Source organism: Sturnira hondurensis, unplaced genomic scaffold (assembly GCF_014824575.4).
Source record: "Sturnira hondurensis isolate 20B ecotype Veracruz unplaced genomic scaffold, ASM1482457v3 Scaffold0021354, whole genome shotgun sequence".
Taxonomy (NCBI): domain Eukaryota; kingdom Metazoa; phylum Chordata; class Mammalia; order Chiroptera; family Phyllostomidae; genus Sturnira; species Sturnira hondurensis.
The window spans coordinates 2,761,303-2,782,522 of NW_028093985.1; the positions used below are offsets into that span (position 1 = coordinate 2,761,303).

A 21,220-nucleotide genomic window follows, 5' to 3' on the forward strand; every position below is an offset into this window, starting at 1 on the left:
TCCGTCATCACGTATTTGGCCCCTCTACCACCCCCATTCCAAAACGCTGTCTTACTATTGCATGGTACGTGACTTTTTATATTCTAAACCACAAACAACCCATATTTTGCCTTGCTTAAAGAAATATCCTAAAAGATAAAATTTAAAAATTACTTAATGTGTAATAATTACTTAATATGTAATCACTAGAAGTATGTAACTCAATAATGAAATAAAGGACACTCAGGAAATATTTGAAATAATCCTCCTTTTGATTAAACTAGAAAAGGCACACATTTTCAATGGCTAAAATTGCGTGTCTTTAACTAAAGATACACACACACAATGAAGAGAAAATCTCTAATAATTTATTTGACCTTCAGTTTCACATTGTGAAAAAAAAGTAACAGTTTTACCAAACCTCAAAAATGTAGTAGTAGGGAACAAGTACATAAGAACATTAACACTTTACTTCTTCAACTTACACAGTTTTGTACGTGAACCACATACTCAACAGCCAAGAGAAGGATATTATTCAGCTCTAATCACCCTCATTCAGACAGGTGTCAAGCCCGGAGAAAAGGGGGCTGCACAATTACAGGAGTGGAAGGCTGCCCTTTGTCATTTGTTTCCACAGCAACCCGTCCACAGAAAAAGAAGAACCTTCTCTGTCTTATGCCAAGGTTTTTGTATGCGCTGTGCTGTGAATTGTATTTGCTTCAAAGTGCGGGACGTTTCACAGGGTGAGAATGGTCAAGTAGTGAGCCCAAACGCCTCCATCAATTCAAAGAGCGAGAGTCCAGAAAGTTCCCTGCGGGCTGGGGGCCCACCCTGACCATGGCTCCCTCTGGCTCGCACACAGTAAATAATAGAGGATTCAGGGACAGACCACGACTCTGAAACAGCTGCAGAAAATTCATCCCGCTTTCAGAAGCCATGCAGAGACACACACAGCTCGGCCTATTTGCATCATAAACTACGGAGCTTTGACTGCTACAATATAACGACACTGGGCCACGCCGCCATTGTACACTTAGACATTTGCATTGCTTAGAACACATCTAGGAGTGAAAGACTGACTGCTGGAAAGTATTGTGGTTCTTTTATTCCAACGGCTCATTTATTTTGGTCCAACTCTAGCCCACTTATTCATGGCACGAACAGACATGCACAATTAGTCCCTAGTCCTCAGGTGGGAAGAAATGTTATGGGTTTATCTCTCAATACAAACGCACAATGTAAAAGGTGGGTATCGGTCTCACACCTAGTTTTCTAAGCGCAGTAATGTGAGCAACATCAAGGAAAGCAGTGCGAGAGCAGAACCTCTGGTCTTCCCCAGACGCCTCTGAGAAAGCTCCGATATGAGTCTAGTATTAACACCTATCACAGCACAAGTTTAGTAAACAAGCCCGCAGACTAGCAAAGAATGTATTCACAACCAATTCCCAACCATCCCGGAAACCCGCAACAGCGGCCACTGCTTATGATTCTTTGGTGTGCTGTGGCCAAATGTGTCACTTTTGTGCACCCAAGAGTTTTTATGGAGACTTACCTACAGCTGAGAGCTGAGGTGTACATTGTTCCAATGTTAACATTGTCATGGAGAACTTGTCACACCTGCTAAGTTGTACAGCAAGGAGATCAACAGGTCCAGGTCAAGCAAATCGGGTGAGTGAATTAATTTACATCCGTGATAATTCACTCCCCCCCCTGTTAACTGTGGTTCTGGCCAAGCACTCTCCCGGGGTAAATAAATAAATAAATAAACAGCAAACGTTGGGCCTTGTCTTTACCTGTGCCCTATGTACAGAACTATTCCATAGCATCTTCCAGGATCTCAGGATATTACACAAAGAAAAAAACTGCAAAGCAATTTGGTCCTTTTCAAATTTCAGTAGCCGAGACCAAAGGAGGTGAATCAGATGGGAAGGGGCAGAAAGAAGCCCCAACCCGACCCCACGAGCCATCAGCATGACTGGAGCCCCGGAAACCCCATTAAGTTGGTGAGTCTAAGAAATGTGCTTTCTCTCCCTCTAGGGTGTAACATGAGTTTCTGTTTTGTAACCCTTCCCTGTCCTGACATTTACAAAACCCCTCCCCTTCCCAACCCACCCTCCAGTTATATTCCACACTGTAACTCCAAAGTTTCCGATTTGTGCAGCAAAGCACATCACAACAGCCACAAAACTGTGCAAAACATACCACCATTCACACACGTCCATACACGTGAAGACAACTGTGAGCACTGTTTCAGCATGCAGGCAGCAAATAATAAATAGCTACATCTACCACAAATTTCTTAACAGCCAAGGAAAAGTTTGAAGTCACTTATAAATAGAAAAGATCACCTACCAAACAGCTACCAACAATGTCCCCATTGTTCGGAAACCTCCGTGGGGGCGCAACCCCTCCGAGATTAGTGGAGTCCACCGTCAGCCCTCTGCAGCCGGCAGGGCCAGCTTCCCTCCTGGCCCCACCCTCGGGCTTTGAATCTCCAACAGCAGCTGGTGTGGAGGCTTCAGCTTGCTCCTCAGAGAGAGGTGACAACCATTTCAAATTTTACACATAAATGGTGGAGCCCATGGAAATCAAACGCTGAATGTGCTACAGCAAGGGAAAAGGCTCGGCCTTTCTCTCCCTTTGAGGGGCTGATTAACGCTGACATTAATCCACAATTACAAGACAAGGACTAGATCACGGGTTCATTCATTCATATTTAAACCATGTGCTACTTGCACTGAAAATCCCACCCCTCCCCCACCCTGTCCTTCATGTCCAGTCGGAGCATTTACAAGGTGCAGCCGATGGCACAATCCAAGTCTTGCAGCAACTTTTTTTCTTTCTCGTCACGAAATCTGGCCTCTCCAAGACAGAAATCTCCTCTTGAGCTAAAACAGAGGGACAAGATCATTAGTAGTCTCAAAATCTTTAAAAAATAATAATAATAAAACTCAGGACAGAACCAGTCAATATTACTTCTGAAGGTCTCACGTTCAGGAGGAAGTGTGCACACCTGGGAAGTGCACACATGCACACACACACACACACACAGCTGCAGCCTGGCCAAATCCACGGGGCCCCAAGTGGGGTCTTCTCTCCTTTTCCAAACACACACATTCTAACTCAAACCGGTGTTATCTAGGTGCTGTTGTCAGTTGCCATCGTCTGCTCCCAACATGCAAAGTCCCTCTCGGGGGTTAAACAGAGGCACTTGAAGCAATCACCTGGAAGGTCAAGAAAGGTTCCTATGCAAACCTACCTGGGACCATAAACGATTCCAAACTCAACTTATTCACCACATAGACAGCAGACAGATTAATCCTCTTGTTTAAATGCATCTCTGCTATTCACTATGGCAGAAATCAGTCTCGCTTCCCTCCCTATGACAACACACCAGGCCTCAACAGCCCAAGGCTGGAGTTCATCAGTCCACACTTGGGGTACACCAGCTATGGAATGCAGTGCTATGACCTACAGAACCTACCAAGCTCAAGTGTGACTATAAATTCAGGTGCCATAACCACGAAGCCTGCACTTTTCACGGGAGCTGGCATTTCCTCGCACTACCCACCCTCCCCATTCATTCAGGTCTAATCTGATATGGGTAATTTTGCAGGTGGCCTTTCAAACGCTCGCCCTCCTGGAGTGCATTTCCAGCCCAGGTAGGAAAATCTGCATCCCCACTGCTGTAACTCTACAAAGAGAACTTAGGAGGGGCCACTCATTATTTGCACTGAATTCTTCTCTCTCATGTGTGTTTTAGAAGTCTGATTCACTTCGCTGGTTGTTTCCTCTCACCTTCCCTAACAGGGATTCCAGCTTTCACAGTGTTCCTTGACTACGGGGTCACCCCTCTACCCCACCTCCTCGCCACCTGCATGCCAACATCAGGCCGAAGGAATGTATCTTGTAATAATACAAAATTTCAAGATGTTGCACACTGGGGGGAGGAAAACAACCAAAAGAAAATAAAAACTCCAAAAAGGGAAGAAACGAAGGACATCACAGAGTTCAGTCAGACTGGGGCCACACAGCACCATGAAAACGCAGACTGATCAAAAGTCATTTCCTTTGGGCCCCTCCCACCTGTTGACGAGCAGCAGGAGTCCTGTTAAAATCTCCTGGATGGATGAGCTTGCAGACCAGGGCAAATTGTTGGCTCACACTGTATTCGTTCCTTGAGCCCCTCCATTTGGAGAGCAAAGAGGTGTCCCAGAAGTTTTTGCAGTTTAGGACTGATGGCTACACGGCGCCTCGTTCCCGTCCCTCCCTCTGGCTTAAGTGTTTTAACACTATCTGTGCGCAGTAAACTTCGGGGATTTAAATCCGCATCCTCCCTGCAGGGAGCTGCAAGAGTGGCTTTGATCAGGCCCACGCTGCCTTTTAAGAAGGGGACCCTGGCCCTGTGAAATTTCATTGTTATGTGCTTGACTCTGGGAGGTAGCAACGAGGGTGGGGATGATGTTATCACACACGGAACCTAACACTAATACGTTTGCTCTGTTTCCATGCGACTGGAAGTGTGAGGGGGTTCACATATTCGGGGTTGGATGAATTCAAGTGTTTGCCAACATACTCTGGGCTGAGAAAGGAGGCCCCAAAAATGAAGCAGAAAGACAGCAAGAAGAACAGTCCAAGAAACCTCACTCTCCCGCCACGCACAAAGCTAATTCCACTGCAAGCTAAGGTCTAAACTGAGGAGAGGAATCCTAAGGCGATCTAATACAAACATATGCCAGGCACTGGGCTAGGTCTTTTCGCCTTGTTCTTTGATCCTCCCTCCTTTATCAATTTACCCAAGTCTAATGGGGCAGACCTCAGGGAAACCATAATGCAGACCACGCACCCATCCAGCAGGGGAACAGTGTCCAGAAAGGGCCAGACTGCAGCTCAGAATCCGAACTGTGATGAACACACACGGGTTCTCTCTCTGCCTCAACTTCCTTACCTTGTTCCAAGGATGCCCCCCACTCTACCAGTGACCACTCGGAAGCTCCGCCACCACGGGCAACTTTTATGGCTTTCCTATTCAAATAGAGTCAGTTCTGGACGAACACCCAACCTAGTGTGCTGTTAATTGATGCTTTACTCTAGGAGGTTCTTTAAACCAGCTTTAGAGGTGAGTCATGCATTCATATCACAAATGAAATAACCACTTGCAGAGCATTTGTTTATTCAGGATTACTGAGTTGCCAGCAAGGCTGCAAAAACCAGTTTGGTGTGGCGCGCTGTGAGCCAGTCGCTCCCCAGAGCAGGCTGCTGACTCTTCCTGGGCCTTTGAAGGAGTTTCATTCGGAGGAAACACTATGTTACTAAGAACTCTACTACCTGGAATAGGCTGGAGGAGATAACTGCAGAAATGAAATAAACAGAAAGATTAAGCGTGAAAGTGAGGCCAATTCTCATGGTTGTTTTTTTTTTTTAAATGAGTTCTGAGAAATGAGGAAAGAAAAGACAAACACGTCAAAATCCGACTCTGCTTAGCTTGTGGTGACCCCCAATTCTTTCTGCTTTCCCGTTTGGAAGCTCCCTCCAAAGGTTTCACACCTTCAAAGGTTTCACACCTTTGGAGGGAAGGTAGAGCCAAGAGTTTCCAAATGAGGAGTTAGTCTTCAGGGCAGTTCCTCTAAAGCAGAGTTTCGATTTTATTATTAGCAATGTAACAAACCCACAACACAGCAGCACTCTCCGCGTGCCCTGGGCTGCGTTCAGCCCTGCACCTGACTGAGCCGGGGGCCAGGCCCAGGAAAGCTTCCCCACAGCAAAGCGGCCATTAGCTTTGCGAACACTGAACTGTGTGGGCCTATTAATTATTTGAGCCAAGAGTATTATACACTCTTAAGTACACAAGACAGCCATTATGCACTCAGATATATGACACAGAAACACAACTTTTGTTAGCCCTGACAATAGGGTCGGCCTGTCTGATTAACTCTGAAAAGCTGCTGTCAGTGCCGCTGACGTGGCTCAGTGTGTCCACACATCAGACAAACTTACACAACACAGGTGCAACCTTTTACAAGGACAGACCTACATTTCCTTCTAAAGCTAAGAAATTTGGGAGAGAAAAAATAACCTAATAAATAATTTTGGAAGGAATAAACTAGACATAAATTTGAACCTTCAATTTTTTAAAACCATACTTCATTCCAGAAAGGGCTTGCAGAAGCTAAATTTGAATATCGACAACTATCTCCTGCAGTGACACCCACATGAAGTTCAAGTTTATTAAGTGGCAGTTCAGCATGATGCTCAAGTGCTTATGCTCTGGAGCCAAGCTGGCTGGGTGGCCTTCTTGACTAATTCTTCGGCCTACCAGCTCTATGACCTTGGGCAACTTAACCTCTGTATTTCCATCCATAAAATGCTCTAGTAATAATATCTCACAAGGCTGCTGTGGGATATTATTACGTGAAATGACCCATGTAAACACACAGCCCAACTCCAGACACACAGTGAGGGCCCCCTAAACACTAGTTGACATTATTAACGTAGGCCAGGGGTTCTCAATCTGGTGTATGTGAGAATCACTGGAAAACTTTCTCAAAATGCCAATTCCTGGGCCCCGCCCAAGCCAAATGAAACCAAGTCTGTGGGCTGGGCAGTTATTGCAAGGCTTTCAGAGATTCTGAAGCGCAGGTAAAGGCTGAGAACCACTGGCCCGTGTTATGTCATAGTGGGGAACAGGGTGCAATTGTGGTCAACACAAAAGTTCTGGGGTGCAAGTGCTTTCATCTTCGTAGTTTGGGTAGTACTTCTCTATAGGATAAGCTGTATGGGCCATGCCTCACTCCACCTGCAAATTTACACAGCTTGTTTAATTATATGCATACTTACAGCTAAACTGACCTCTTACCCCACCTCACCTTCTTTGGGATGCACTGCATTTAAGAGGGCAGATGCTTCCAGGTGCTGACGAACGCAGTGGGTATCAGAGAGTAGGGGACTGTGGTTATGCTGTTCCACGCGTCCAACGTCGGGTCGTAGCAGTCCAGAGTTTTGCACCGCTGAATGCCGAAGTAGCCTCCCACCACGTAGAGCTTGTTCCCGGAGGCCACAGCGTGACAGCTCATGCGCTTGGCCGTCACGTCTCCCACCTTGGTCCACTGGTAAGTCTCACTGTTGAACTTGTAAGCAGAGCAGGCGGAGAACTCGGTGTCTCCCCCCATAATAAAAATCTGGTTACCCAGCACCGCTGCTGCTGTGTAACGCCAGGGCTGGGGACAGGTGGCCGGTACCGTCCACCTGTTTTCACATTGATCGTAACACTGAACCTTGGGGAGCTTGTCGTGACTGACACTGGTACCCCCGAAAGCAAACAGCTTAAGTTTGGCGCTCACCACTGCAGCGTTGCTCACGCCTTCTCGCAGTGGGGCCACCATGGTCCATTTGTTGGTTGTGGGGTCATAATGTTCTACTTGCTTTAGAGAGACGGACGGGGAGGCCGGGAGGCAGCCGGTTGCGGCCGTGTGCCCCCCGACCACATACAGGCAGTGCTTCAGTTCAGCCGAGCCATGGCCAAACCTGGCCACCAGCATGGGGGCGGCTTTGGACCACTCCTCATGAAGGGCGTCATAAACCCAGACGTCTTTGGAGACCCCATTTTCCGAGCCCCGGCCCCCGGTAATGTACACTTTGCAGCCAATGGCACACGCACTGAACTCTTTTCTTGGGCTGGGGATGTCGGCCTTGGGAATGATTTCTTTGGCCTTCTGGTCTACCAGATACAGTTTGTCACACATGAAAGTCTGCCCTCCCAGGAGGAAGAGGGCGTGGCCCGTTTTCCGAGGCCGAGCACAGAGACTGGTTACCACACCGTCGTTCTGCAGGATTTTCAGCTTGCACCTGATGGCCTCTTCCACAATCTCCTTGCTCTTCCTCTGCTTGGTGATGAGTTCCTCCATGGCCACATTCTCCATGAGATAGATGGCTGGCAGGAGGGCCAGCCTCACCGTCTGCAACAGCTCTGGGAGGTAGCAGTAGCGCTTCTTCAGGTCATAGCTGATCCAGTTAATTGCAGACTCGTACACGAGCCTTTCATCTTCTGTCTCCAGCTCTTCGCTGGACAAGAGCTGCACTACCATGTCCTGGGGCAGCTGGAGGAAATCTTCGTTCTTCCTGATGGTCTGGAAATTGCTGAGACACATCCTCCAGGAGAGCTCGTACAGCTTGGTGCACTGGTGCGCATCGGACAGCAGCAGCATGCCCAGGCAGTTGGTGGGGTGCAGGTTCTTTTCCAGGAATTCTGCACAGGCATCCCGGATGTCCTGAAACTCCAGCATGTCACCGGCTTCCAGGAGTGATTCTGCGTTTTCTTCATTGATGATGACCCGGGAGGAGTACGCATAGTCAAGAAGCAGCTCCAAGACTTCTGGGTGGATGGAGTTGTCGAAGTTGACCTCACTGTCCTGGCTCTCTTTCAGGCCACCACTGAACATGGCTTCAAAGTAGCGGCTGCAGGCAGCCAGCACTGCCCGGTGACAAGGGAAGGTCCTGTTCCCGGCATGGAGAAGGACATCGGTGAAGAGGCGCTGCTGGCGTAGAAGGTTCAGGTGAGTGAGGACACTGTCGGCATAGGAAGACTTGTGGAACAGGTAGATGTTAATGGAGCCGCTGCTGGCCCTGGACTTGCGGTTCTCGTGCACACTGACCGACATTTTGTTTCCACTCCTAAAACAGAAACGAAACACGCACACAAAAAACAAACAAACAAAAAAAAAAACATTGAGCAGGGTACTACTGATGTGAGAGACAGCAGAACAAAACAGCAATCCTTTAGGACAGAAAAAACAGAACACTTTTCTGTTAGCTCTGCTGCCTACTGTTCTGAGTAATGGACGGCCATTCCTGTATGAAGTCAGAGACAACTACCTACAAGGAGAGGCATTCACAATCATACTGTTCGAGCTATTTGACCTATACACTGTTTAAAAAAGAAACCACTGCTTGAAAGCAGGTTCATCCTGGAAAACCTGACGGCCAACTTCCAGGATCCTCAAGTCCTTGAGAACATGTGTCAGCACAAGCCAGGAGGAGTGAGGCATTGCTCTCACAGCTCCCTGTGCTTGTCCGGCTGATTCGCCGTGGGCCACCGAGGATGCCAGGCCTCCAGCTCTCGTAACGCCAGGGCAGGCACCAGCTTTAATGCCCTGTGCAACATAAAGCCGTGTGTAAAACAAATACCTACTAATTAATTCCATTAAGAATTCCTTTGGTAAGATCTGGTCTCCCCATAATATACAACAAATGGGAAATGTAACATTAAAATCACAGGCTTGAGCAACTTCTCCAATGACAGGACCCTTATTGAAATGTTACAGATCGTTTGTAACCGGACAGCTGTACCAAGACCGAGTGCTGGAGGAGGCCCAGTAGAAGCACTCCCCTGTTGACCAGCAGGCTTAGGTGGAAACACGGAATAGAGCCTGACCACCACCACCCATCTTTCCTGCTGGACGGACTCCAAAACGAGGACCTGGGCACTCAAAAGAAAGACTGTTTGGAGTGGCATGCTCACGACTGCTGTTTTTCTGTTCTTCCTACTTTTACCAATTCTTGGAAAACCAGTTGCAAGAACAAGGAATCTATCCGCCCCTCTCTTTTGACTAGATGCTACATCACAAGGACCGTTCTTGTGTCCCTGCTAATGCTGATCTGCATACATGGAGTTCAAGATGCAAACATCACTGCATCTAAATAAAAACACACACACGTGTATGTATGTATACATGTGTGTGTGTATTTTGCCAGTCATCTTTAATTTAGGGCCATCCTAGAATCCATTTGCTGACCAAAGTGGGTTTTTTCCTAAGTATCTAAACTGACATTGAATCTAATGCTATCTTGGCTTTCCTCAGTAAGTAAATTGTAGCCTAAAGACATAAGAAATCCCTACCATGTATTTTAAAAAATTGAAAAACATGCAAAAAAAAAGAAAGAAAAAACCTACCTCTCTTTTACTTCAAAGCAATAAAGGCTTCAAGCACCTGCCTGTCAGAGGATTCCTAAGGAAGCTGTTTATCCCAGAAGAGAAAACTGGGCGGTTACAGTATCCATTCCAAACTCAGAACAGTCGTCCTGCACAGCACAGCTAGAACAGATGGCCTGCTTGTTTCCTTCGGCCATTGGGATATTTATTTTTCATTTACATCCCAGGAATTGTTAGTAAATGCAAATGAGTAACCTACCACAGGTTCATGGGCTAGATCCTAGATGGCACTTCCCGCACCCACTGTGGCACAGAAAACAAAAGCAGGCACCTTCCTTGCCTTAACACACAGGCTACATCCCACTAGGTGATGCAACCTGTTTTCCTTTAGCTTGGAATGTAACTTTTCCTTATGAGTAAACATGAGTTATTGGAAGAAAACAAGCAACAAAGTCATAGGCTCTGGTGTTACAAAGACTTTACAAACATCCATTAGACTCTTAAAATGGTGAGGAGCCAAGCCTCACCCTCACCTCAGGCTAAACCTCTCCAAGTCTAGTCCTCTTCTTTTTTCTTCTTTTTTCTTGTTATCTGTGCTCAATGCTATGAAGAACAACAGGTATGATCCTATGTGAACACACTAGGTTTCCAATGTGTTAAAACCTTTATTAGCATCACTGATACTATAGTTGTCCTTTGAATTAGTAGATTCCATTTGAAGTACCCGGAGGAAGATTTTTAAGCCTGAACCTCAAAAGATAGCTTAAATACTTACAAAAATCCAAATGAGTAGCTACACCTTTTTCTTAAAGCTCATGTTTCCAAAGCAACCTTAAAAGCTGCCTCTTTTCAGGCTAAGAGCAAATGCAGCTCTTGCTTTATAGAATGAGGGACCCTCACAAGGTGCACACACAGCACTATAAGCACACTGAGCAGGAATCCCAGGAGCCCAGAACCCAGTTTCCCTGAGCACTAGATACCCGGGGGTGCCAAAATGCCGCTCACAACCTGACCTATACTTAAGAAAACTTGAAGACCTTAGGACCTAGGCCTGCACCTCTATGCATCCTGCACTGGTGTGTGTGTATTTTCCAGGGTGGCCCACAAAGCCAGCAGGAAGAACCCAGCCTGTCCTTTTGGATGGCATCCAGATGGAGAAGCATGTCACAGTCAGAAGTCAACATTCTTGCAGCAATATTTGATGAAAATAAAAGGTGTACTGGACCAACATGGGGAAAGTTGCTTTCTGGGTTAGAGTTTGCAAACACCAAAGATCAGCAGAAATCATTTCTATAGTCACTAAGCACACCTTCAACATAAAATGAATCATCCTTCTGGCATTTTTAAGCCCCCAGAGGAATATCTGCACGCCAAATAAGTGTCAAAAAATGCACACATATATTTAGCCTGCATCTACAAAGAAGATGAGAAAAGGGCTGCTATTACCCTGAACATCAAAAGGGCTCCTACTTACAGTAACTTCAGTTCCCTTAAAGCTCCTTACCCAGGCTCTCTGCCTCCAACTCTGTGCGTCCCAGTCACACCTCTTTAGGTTTTTCACCTGATCTCAACGAAATCAAAGGAGAAACTAAGCAGATTTTCTGGGGCATTCTGCGTCATTGGTAACAATGGAACAACACTATAAAGATCTTGTTAACAGGAAAGGCAATTCACCATGCAGTCCCCTAAAACACTTCAAGCGCTCTTTAACACACTGGCCGAGCCTTTCAGGGCAACACCAAATTACAAGCTGAACAAGTTCAGTGGTTCATCCTCACCCTGTCCAGCAATTCTTGTCCTTCTGAATTAATAATGTTACACGAAAGGCCAAATACTGTACTTGCATGAGAAGAAACTATTTTTTCAGAAAAAAAAAAATCCGGTTTTCATTCATTTCCTACAGACGTTCCGCAAGGGCGAACGCGCCCTCACGAGGGATGTCCGCGCGTGTGCGTGTTCACTGTGCCTAGTAGGGCGCAACGAAGGCGAACAAACCCGCGTCAGCCCTGGAGACTGCTAAGTACGAGGCAGCGGGAAACCCACCCCCCAGGGAAGCAGTGCCTTCCTCGGAAGGAGAGCCATCGCACCCTGGCCCCGTTCCTCGATCCCCCAGCAGCTCGCCCAGGGGCTGGTCAGGGGTGAGGCGGCCCCTCCCGTGATGCCCGGCTCCTGGCTTTCCTTGGAGGGCAGCGAACACTGAGGTCTCCACCCCAACAACTGCTCTCCATCTCCGCCTAAGTCGGAGCTCCGGAGTCCCGGGCGCATGCAGACTCTACGGTGAACACACCCCTGCAGGCCAAGCCTGCCCTGAAACCCGCGGCGCCCGCAACAGGTCCGGGGCAGTGGGGGAAACTTACAGCAGTGGCGACTGGCCTCAGTGCACAGCTAGCTGAGTTCTTGCCTGGGTCACCCGGCGGGGGGGCGACGAAGCGGACGTCTCAGTCCTTGCGAGCCGTAGCTACTGCCCGGGCGAAAGGGGTGCGCATGAGGCACAGACCGTGGAGAGGACCGTGCCCAGGGCGCTGGCTCCGGCCGGCTACAGCTGGCGGTTCGCCTCGGCCTCTCGAGCCGCACACCGCAGACTCTATCCGCGACCGGCGGAGAGTCTCCCGGAGCGAGTCTCGGGAGGGGTAGCGAGCCTGCGGCTACAGGCGCCGCGGAAGGAGGCGGGCTGTAAGTACAGTCGGGGGAGGGAGCTAGAAAGCGCTCTGCACGCCGGCGGCCGCCTGGCGTCTGGACTAGGTCTCCGCACCGCCACCGCCACGCCGCCTCTCTGGCTGCCGGAGCAGTCTGCGCCGGGCCGCGGTGCGCCGGGCTATAAGTGGGGCGGTGCGGCGGGGTGGGAGGGGAGGGGAGGGGAGGAGGGGAGAGGTTGCGTTCGCCGAGAGTGACACCAGGAGAGGGAGGGAGCGCTAGGGGGCCGCCCGCTGAGGAGGAGAGCTGGAGAAGAGCGTTTGTCGGGGGAGTTAATAGAGAGAGGAAGCGGGGGAGGGGGCCTTGGAGAGTGGAGACAAAGCGGGCGCGGTATCTCTGCCATTAGCGAGCAGCTGCAACCCTTGGGGACCGTGAGCCAAACAAGTTTTCCCAGGTCGGAGTGTCTGAGCTGCTCTGGGCCAGCCAGTTTAATGGATAGCCCCGGAGCCGACGGACTCTAGGCAGGGGAGTGCAGCCCTGAGCTGTGCGCCTCGCGCTGCTGGAGCCCGCAAGATGCTTAAGAAGGGGCAGCCAGGAGCTAGCTCGGGGTCCGCGGCATGCGCCCCGGGCGCGCTCAGCCCGCTCGCTGGGTGGGACACCTGGAGGGGAGGACAGTGTGGAGAGAAGGGGCCCAAGTTTGGACACTCCGGGGACACTGCAGGTTGGGCAAAGCCGGGCGGTAGAATTTCTCGTTGGTAGGAGGGACACACAGACCCAAGTCCCAGGCGTTTTCCGATGCCCAGCCTCCCCAGCCCGAGTGGGTGCGGCGGCCACCGCCGGACTCTGCACCTCGCCGCGGGGAGCCGCGGCCGGACGCTGTCCGCCGGGCGCGCCCACGTGCTTCGCAGCCAATCGCCGAGGCCGCTTGATTCAAAGCGAACTGCTCAAAAGAGCCGCTACGCCGCCCCCTCTCGCCCGCGATAAAGCCTCAATCATCCGCTCAGAATGGAGCCTTCCCGTCTTTTATCGCCCAGTTGTGCTACTTTGGAGTTCAGCAAAGAAACGGCCCGGCGCGCACAGGTCCTAAGCGCCGCGTGCCGGGGGGGAAAGAAGGTGATTGGAAAAATAACCAGGCATGTCGATCACTTTATGAAACCCGTTCTCGAGCTTTGTACTTGTCTTCCCACTGGGAGCAAAAACGTCTGTTGTTTTTGGTTGGTTGGTTGGTTGGTTTGGTTTTGTTAGGATTTGGACTTAAATCCATGAACGAACTGTAGAGATTACGGTCCAGCCCACTCGTTTTACAAGTCAGGAAACCGAGGCCCAGGTGACTGTGAACTGCCCAACTCCAGGTAGCACAGCCAGGGAGCAGCGCCGCGCCCCGCCCTGCTGCTCTGAGATCCCCGCGCCCCGGGCTCCCAGCTTTCTCTCAAATGCTGGTCGCCCCAATGATTTGTACCGCCGAGAAGGCCCCGCCTGGCGCTCCCCGAGTCCGGAGCCTGCCGAAGCCCAAACTGCCGGTTCGTTACTGCGATCCCACTTTTCTTCACCCGCGGTTTCTCCTGGTATTCGCGCTGAGAAATCTCGCTCCGTGCAAACAAAGACAGACAGTGCCCTCTGAAGTCCTTTGTTAGCATTAAGTCGTCAGCCTCACCACGAGCCGTCACCAATCTGTTTCACATTTTAAATTCCTATGCAGTCTCAGCTCCAAGCTGCTTCACGAAGCCAGAGGTGGCCGGGTCGGTTCACCACGTGTGGCGGCTGTAGAGCGCCGGGAGCAGCCCCTGTTCCTGCAGGGGCCGCGGGTACAGTCAGGGGAGAACAAAAGAATAGAAGCGCGGTGGCCACTAGAGATAGGTGCTGAAAAAATGGGAGGTGGGAATGTGTACCGATTGCTCGTGTCTTTTAACAGTGCGGCTCTGCAGCCCGTCACAAGGTTTGGGGGAGACTGATGGCGGGGGAGCCTCCAGCCGCCCAGTAAAAGTGCTTTGTCTGTCTGGGTGGTAGGTCAAAAGCAAGCCGGGGGGTCTTGAAGACCAAATGTTAGTGTCTCCCTTTGGGAGGGAATACTCTGTTTAATTTAAGAGATAAACACTTTCTCTCAGAAAGAAGTATTTCCTTCTACTGCTGTCACTTAATCAGGTTTACCTAGAACCTCACCTAGACGACCCTGCCCAGCATGACGCCTGAACACAGCTCAGTTGTCGGGGTGTGGATTTGGTCAGAGGAGACTGCGGAGCTGGACTGTGCTGGGTCTTCACCACCTGTAAACTGCAGTGTCCTTAACCAAGGGGACAGCCACGTTTACTTCCCTTCGAAAATAGCTATGCCGAGAGGGAGGGGCGCGCCGAGGCCATTTTCCGGTGTCTGCTATCTGCTGTACCTCATGATGCTCCCTTTCCGCGCTTCCAGAGAAGAGAAGGGAAAATGTTGTTGCCTGGAAAACCTTGAAATATATTCAGTGGCTATATATATTATATATATAATATATATATATATATTTGCTTCATCTGCCTCAGGGAGACAATTGACACAAGGCAGGGAAAAGAAACTAGCTATATCAATAGGTTACAAAACTGAAAAACATTTTTCTGCTGAAAGATACAAGAACTAAACTTGCTTTCAGAGGAAACTGTGTGTGCTGCCAGTGACCTCCCCCAAACCGTACACTGGTTTGCTGGAACCCACGTGTGGCAAGTTCTCAGCCTGTGTTGCAGGTTCTAATGTTTATTTCACAGCTGAAAGTGATTTGCAATTTAGCATATTTATCATCACAGCAACACAAACCGTGTTATTTTCCAACATTTCTCAGCCCGTTCTAAAGGTAATTCTTGTCACTTCACCCAAAGGAAGAAAAAATGAGCAAGTCTTCTGTGCAGGAAAAACCCTCTGGACAGGCCTGTGATCACACTGGACAGCCATCGACATAGCAGATAGCTGAGTCACAGGCAACTCAGGAAACGCCACAGACGTCCATGTCATTCAGTGGCCACCACCGCACTCAAGATGTCAGGCTGGTCCTGCCAGCTCCTGGGAGCTGGCCTTCGGCTCTGCCTTGTGACACCAAACCAAGGTCTCATTTTTAATGCTATTAAGAAGCTGTGCCCATGGCTTTGGCCTTGTTATCTGTCTTAGCAGCGTTACTTTGTTAGGCTGCAAAATAAGCAGCATGGGGTTAAATGTATTAGCTGCCTTCAAACCTAATTTATCTTCATTCCTTCCTAATTTACACTTGGGCTGAATTAATGAGAATGATTTAATTAACACGGTGCGACCATGGTACCAGGGACAGACAGTGGGCTAAGCAGCTGCCATCCTGCCTCCCAGGTCCCCTGAAGCCCCACCCGCATTTCAGACATGTACCCGCCAGTCTTCCAGAAGGGTCCTCTTTGTTCTTTGATCCATGTCCTGGGTCTGTGAGAAGATGCACGGCCTTCCTTCCTTGTATTATTCGTGAGATGAGCTTCAAGGCTGTGGCCTTGCAGTCAGTGTGGCAGAGGGGCCAGCAGGCACCAGAGGTGGGTGTTCTCCCTCCCTGGTGGTGGGATCCATGCTGGGAAGTGACACCCGGCCAGAGGCCACGTCCCCCTGGCTTCACTCTGTGCTGGGATCAACGGCTGTGGAAGGAAAGGGAGGGAAGCAGGACAGGCAGAGGGAGGCACTAAGCTGGAACCAGCCTCAGCCAAGAGTGGGCAGCACCCTGCGGACTGTCCCCAGTGAAGGCCAGGCCAGGGTTCTGGGGTGGCATTCCCAGTTTCCGAATGCAGGCTGCCCAGGAAAGGGGCAAGGACTCGGTCAAGAGCATGCTTCCAGGGGCAGTTCTAAAGAAGGTGGACAGCTTGGCCTCCTGCCAGCACCCCCGAAGCTGGGGGAAGAAGCCTTTCGTTCTCGCAGGAACACAGAACTGGGGGGCTCAGTGAGGTACCCACTCCAACACCCCACCCTCACATAGATGCACAAACCTGGGAAAAGGAGACCCCAGCTCCTTATCGTCATTCCCCTATCAAAAAGAGGGATGTATATATACGTATTTTAAAGACAAGGATGAGGAAAAAGGTAATCGATACAAAAAGCTACCAGCATTGCATATGTTACTTATTTTTGTTTCTGAGATGAACAAGAGAGCTTAACTGATAGTCGGTTTTCTAAAGTTTAGTTTGCCACCTTCTGCATTTATGCCTTTTTAACTGAACTTGCATTAAATATCTGTTATGATAAACCTTGAGAGTATTCTTTAAAAATATTTTATTTATTTTGAGAGAGAGGGGAAGGGAAGGAGAAAGGCAGGGAGAGAAACATCAGTGTGTGGTTGTCTCTAGTGTGCCCCCAAATGAGGACCAGGCCTGCAACCCAGGCATGTGCCCTGACTGGGAATCAAACCAGTGACCCTTTGGTTCCCAGGCCCCTGCTCAATCCACTGAGCTACACCAGCCTGGGTGAGGGCATTCTTAAAATTGTATCCAAATTGGCTTGGTCAGATTTAAATTTCTCAGTTACTTCCTACATTCATTATATGTATGTTACTAGTTAAATTGGACAATGGTATGACTTTTAAATTTCAAATTTCAATTTTTCACTGCTGAAATAGTATACAGTGGACTTTTTCATTATCACTTATAATGGCATGTGCCCTGCGAAAGTATATTTATGTCCTTCCATTGCTAAGCTCCTCCATTCAGGGCTGTTAGAGCCGGTAAATTCATTCTTCCTGTGAGACGGACACCTCGTGCAGCCCCAAGCCACAAGGCAAGGGAGTCAACCGTTCACTGGCTGCTTGTGGCACTGCAGAGGGACACACTGTCACTTTTCCTTGGTGACTATTTACTCTATAAAATCTGGCCTTTAGTAAATCAAATCGTCTAGGCTGCTCATGTCATTACCCCTCAGAGCCCTTGGAGACAATGATCTCCCCAGATTGTTGAAAGTTATGGATTTTAGAGTCAGGACTTTAAAGCGGCATTGACCATGTTCTCTCTGATTATGGAAGTGATGCATGGTGCAAACTGGGGAGACACAAAAATGTAAAAGAAAAAATTAACTGTAGCCCACCACTTGGAGAAAAGGACATTAGCATTTAAATTCTAGTCTTTCTGTGTGTACACAGTATGTTTATTTTTAGCATTTAAGTACTTAAGGGCAGAGTCTCTAGAACCCAGCCAGAGTTTCCGCTTACACCTTTACTAGCAGGGTGTTTGGGAGCAGGTACTGCAGTGTCTTGGTGCCTTCGTTTCCCAGTTTGTAGCAGGAGACGGCGACAGTACCCGGCTCAGAGGGCTGCCCAGTGTGTTATGTAGAGGAGCACACACACGGCACACAGAGCAGTGCCCGGCTTGTGGGGAGTTCTATATAATGTTTGCTTTTATGATTCCTTAGTAAGCTCTTTAAGAATGGTCCTATAACTCCCCCGTCCCAACTATTTCCTAGTAACTCTCCTAAATAAAAGTGACTTGATTCCTTTTCCCAGGCCTGACTTGTGTGGCTCAGTCGGTTGGATGTGATCCCACAGACTGAAAGGTCGCTGGCTTGATTCCCCGTCAGGACGCAGGCCTGGGTTGCAGGCCCGGTCCCCTGCTGACGGCGCTCGAGAGGCAGCGGATCGGTGTTTCCCTTGCACACCCACATCTACGTTTCTCTCCCTCTTTTCTCCCTCCCTTCCTCTCACTCTAAAAATAAAAAATAAAACAACTAAAAAGTTCCCATTCCCATGTCTGCCCAGTAGCACTTCCTGCCTTGAGTGACTTCACACTCTTGGAGTGTGTACCCAAGGCTCCACTCTTCCTGCACACCCAGGGCCCAAGAGCTCGTGCCATCACAGCTCAGGGTCATGGGATTTGCCTTTGTCTCCCTCCATCTGTCATTGACATGGTCTTCATGTTTTGTCTTAGGGCCATCGGTCTTCAGTTGATGGTGGAGAGAGGACCCCTCACTCTCCAAAGAAGAAATCACACTTGAGACAGAAGGCCGCTGGCCAGGACACAGCACACATGGAACGCAGACCCGACCATCCCGTGCTCCCGTGTCCTGTAGGGCGCACTTGGTGAGAGCTCATGTCTACCAGGGTCACACCAGGCCTCCAAGGGTTCGGCCTTTTGTGGCCCAGGGGCATCTTAAACCATCCCTCTCCTATTTTCCATATTCTTCCGAGTGCCTGGAGGCTCCTGGATCTAAACTCTTAATTTGTTCTAAGTAATTACATTAAAGAATTGACCGTTGTTCAGAGCAGTGAAAATGAAGGTTTTGTTTGGCCTGTGTGCTTTGCTTCCAGGGCATGACGCCAAGTCTCGGAGCATGTCTGGGCATGAAGAAGGGACCAGAAGAAGGGACCTTTGTGGTCCAAGAGCTGGTACCTTTGAATGAATATTAAAAGGGCTTTATGGCACTCTGCAAGCACAGACTTTACTCACTGCATGCCATTCAGCTTCCACAGGGGTCTGCAAGCTGCGCCAGTTAATGTTACCAGAATGAAAGAAGAGTGAAAAGGAGAGAGGGACGCCAATGTGTGTGTGTTGTCTTCAGGTTCCCAGGACCGTTCCTCCTCGTTGCGGTGAAAATGCAGCGTGAGCAGGGGTAACTCCCAGACAAAACATTCACCAATTTCCCTTTTCATGAGTAACTCTAAAAAGCATTCACTATAAGATCCCAAATAAAGTTGGAAGACTTGCTATTCCTTTATCTGAGGACATGTGGGGAGTTTAGGAGGAAAGAGTAACATTTAAAAAATTATGTTTATTCAAATAGGCATAAATCAGTTTTTATATCATAAGGATCTGAGAAGTTGTGGTTTAGATTCCCTCAGCCGATCGCTGGATCATTTGTGTGGCAAACGGTACTTTATCAGTGTCACATTAATACTTGGTGCTGGGTTACTCCCCAGTTCCACTGGGGTTTTCCAGCCTTTCACGGAGACTTTACAAGGTGCAGGGGCTTGGCTCGCCATCAGCATGCGTGTATTTGCATTTTGAATGCGTCTCCTTCCAACTCTGAAACCATGGAAAGCAGTCATATAGAAGGAAACTTGAGAAGAACGAGGAGAAAAAGAACATAAACATGGGCAGAAAAAAAAGCTCAATGTCTGTCACCCTTACTAGCCTGTTGGTCCAGGAGAGAGCCAGGAGAAGGCAGGCCACCTGGGTTGTGCAACGGGCTTCGTCAATTGCTGCTTTCCACCCAAAGACCACAAATGAAGCCATTGTTGCCTCAAGTGGCTGATGATGCATTGGCCACGAAGGGAGAAGGCGAACCCCACAGGCAGAAGTGGGGGGCGGGTGTCAACACTGGACCCTCCTCCCTCTTCGCTAAGACCTGAGTTCTGTTGCCCCGTGAGGGAACACCCCAGAGTTCCCCAGCACTTCTGATGCCTGGAACCCACAGGAGCACCCGGTTACACTCTGATTTTTCAGACATTTGGTGGTTTTCCAGGCAGGTCTTTGATCGATTTCATCAGGATGCATTTTTCTGTGTCTCACTTATTTCAAAATTTCATGTACTACTTCGCATAACTTAAGAAAACATATAAAACATTTGTTGCCTCAACATCTTTTGTATATGTCCTGCTACAGACAAAAGGTTTTCTTGTTTGTTTTGTTCTGTTTTTTCCTTGCTGGTCACTAAAAAATGGAACTGCCATCCTCAACAAAGCCAAAAATGGGACGCAGGAGCACAGGACAGAGACGCTGAGTTACACCACCCACAGTGCAGAATTTGGGTGAAGCAACAGTGCCCTCCTGTGGCTACAACAAGAACCGGTTACAGAAGAATCTGACAAAATGCACGATGATTACTGTACAGCCTAGCCCCAGTTAACAATACTACAGTGTGTGCTTAAAAACTTGCCATGACAGTGCTGCCTGGTGTGGCTCAGTGGATTGGGTGCTGGCCCGCGAATTGAAAAATCTCCAGTCAGGGCACATGCCTGCATTGTGGGCCAGGTCCCCATTTGGGGACGTGCGAGAGGCAACCAATCAGTGTCTCTCTTGCACATTGATATTTCTCTCCCACTTTCTCCCTGTTTTCCCCTCTCTCTAAAAATAAATAAATAGTCTTTAAAAATTTTTGCCATGAGACAGTAGATTACATGCTGTGTTCTTATCACAACAATAACAATAAATAGAAACGGCAGGAGAAAACTGAGAGGCGATGGATATGTCTATGGCATAGATTGTGCTGATAGCTTCAAAGAGACATACTAACCCCCAAACTCATAAATTGCATGCATGAAATCTTTACAGTTCCTTGTACGTCGATCATACCTCAATAAAGCATTTTTTAAGTAAAAAGGCAAACAAATCCAACATATTGAAAAAGTGAACATGACATGTAAGCCCCTGTAAAGTCTTTAGAGCAGTTATAAACCCCTAAAGGTTATATCTCAAATGAGCAATGTCAAGTATAAAATGTCACATTGTTGCTCCCAGAATGCAACAATGTGATTCCATTCCTGCACTCACTCTGCAGACCAGCAAGCAGGGCCCAGCAGGACCGTCTGCCTCCTGGCACAGCTCGACCCAGCCCAGTGCCATGCCTCTGCCTGTTCTGCACACAATGCTCATACATACACGTCCTCAAGGGCTGCGAGACAGAAGCCCATTTGTCCCCCGGGTGGTCCAGGAGCAAAGAAGAATGACCGGAGCCCCTAACATTAATTTTATCACGTGCTGAGCTCTCCATTCGCCTGTTTCA

At 48.8% G+C, this 21,220-nt stretch overlaps 1 protein-coding gene and 1 long non-coding RNA gene across 5 annotated transcripts; one reads left to right on the top strand and one right to left on the bottom strand.

Annotated features, from left to right (window-relative positions):
- Positions 1 to 325: 325 nt before the first annotated feature.
- On the bottom strand, positions 326 to 12,709 carry ENC1 (ectodermal-neural cortex 1). Of its 3 annotated transcripts, none has more exons than XM_037032063.1 (3): positions 12,265 to 12,709; positions 6,846 to 8,649; positions 326 to 2,867 (listed from the first exon to the last, which is right to left on the bottom strand). In XM_037032063.1, the coding sequence occupies exon 2, from the start codon at positions 8,634 to 8,636 to the stop codon at positions 6,867 to 6,869; it is 1,770 nt and encodes a 589-aa protein (XP_036887958.1). In that variant the 5' UTR covers positions 8,637 to 8,649; positions 12,265 to 12,709; the 3' UTR covers positions 326 to 2,867; positions 6,846 to 6,866. The 3 variants fall into 3 exon arrangements, with proteins under 3 accessions (XP_036887958.1, XP_036887959.1, XP_036887960.1); XM_037032064.1 differs by having other exon boundaries at positions 6,829 to 8,649; XM_037032065.1 differs by lacking the exon at positions 12,265 to 12,709 and adding an exon at positions 11,412 to 12,023.
- Positions 12,024 to 20,056, top strand: LOC118977241 (uncharacterized). Of its 2 annotated transcripts, none has more exons than XR_005064485.1 (3): positions 12,024 to 12,239; positions 15,421 to 15,614; positions 18,427 to 20,056. It is a non-coding gene; the product is annotated as an uncharacterized LOC118977241 (long non-coding RNA). The 2 variants fall into 2 exon arrangements; XR_005064486.1 differs by lacking the exon at positions 12,024 to 12,239 and adding an exon at positions 14,235 to 14,346.
- The last annotated feature ends 1,164 nt before the right edge of the window (positions 20,057 to 21,220 follow it).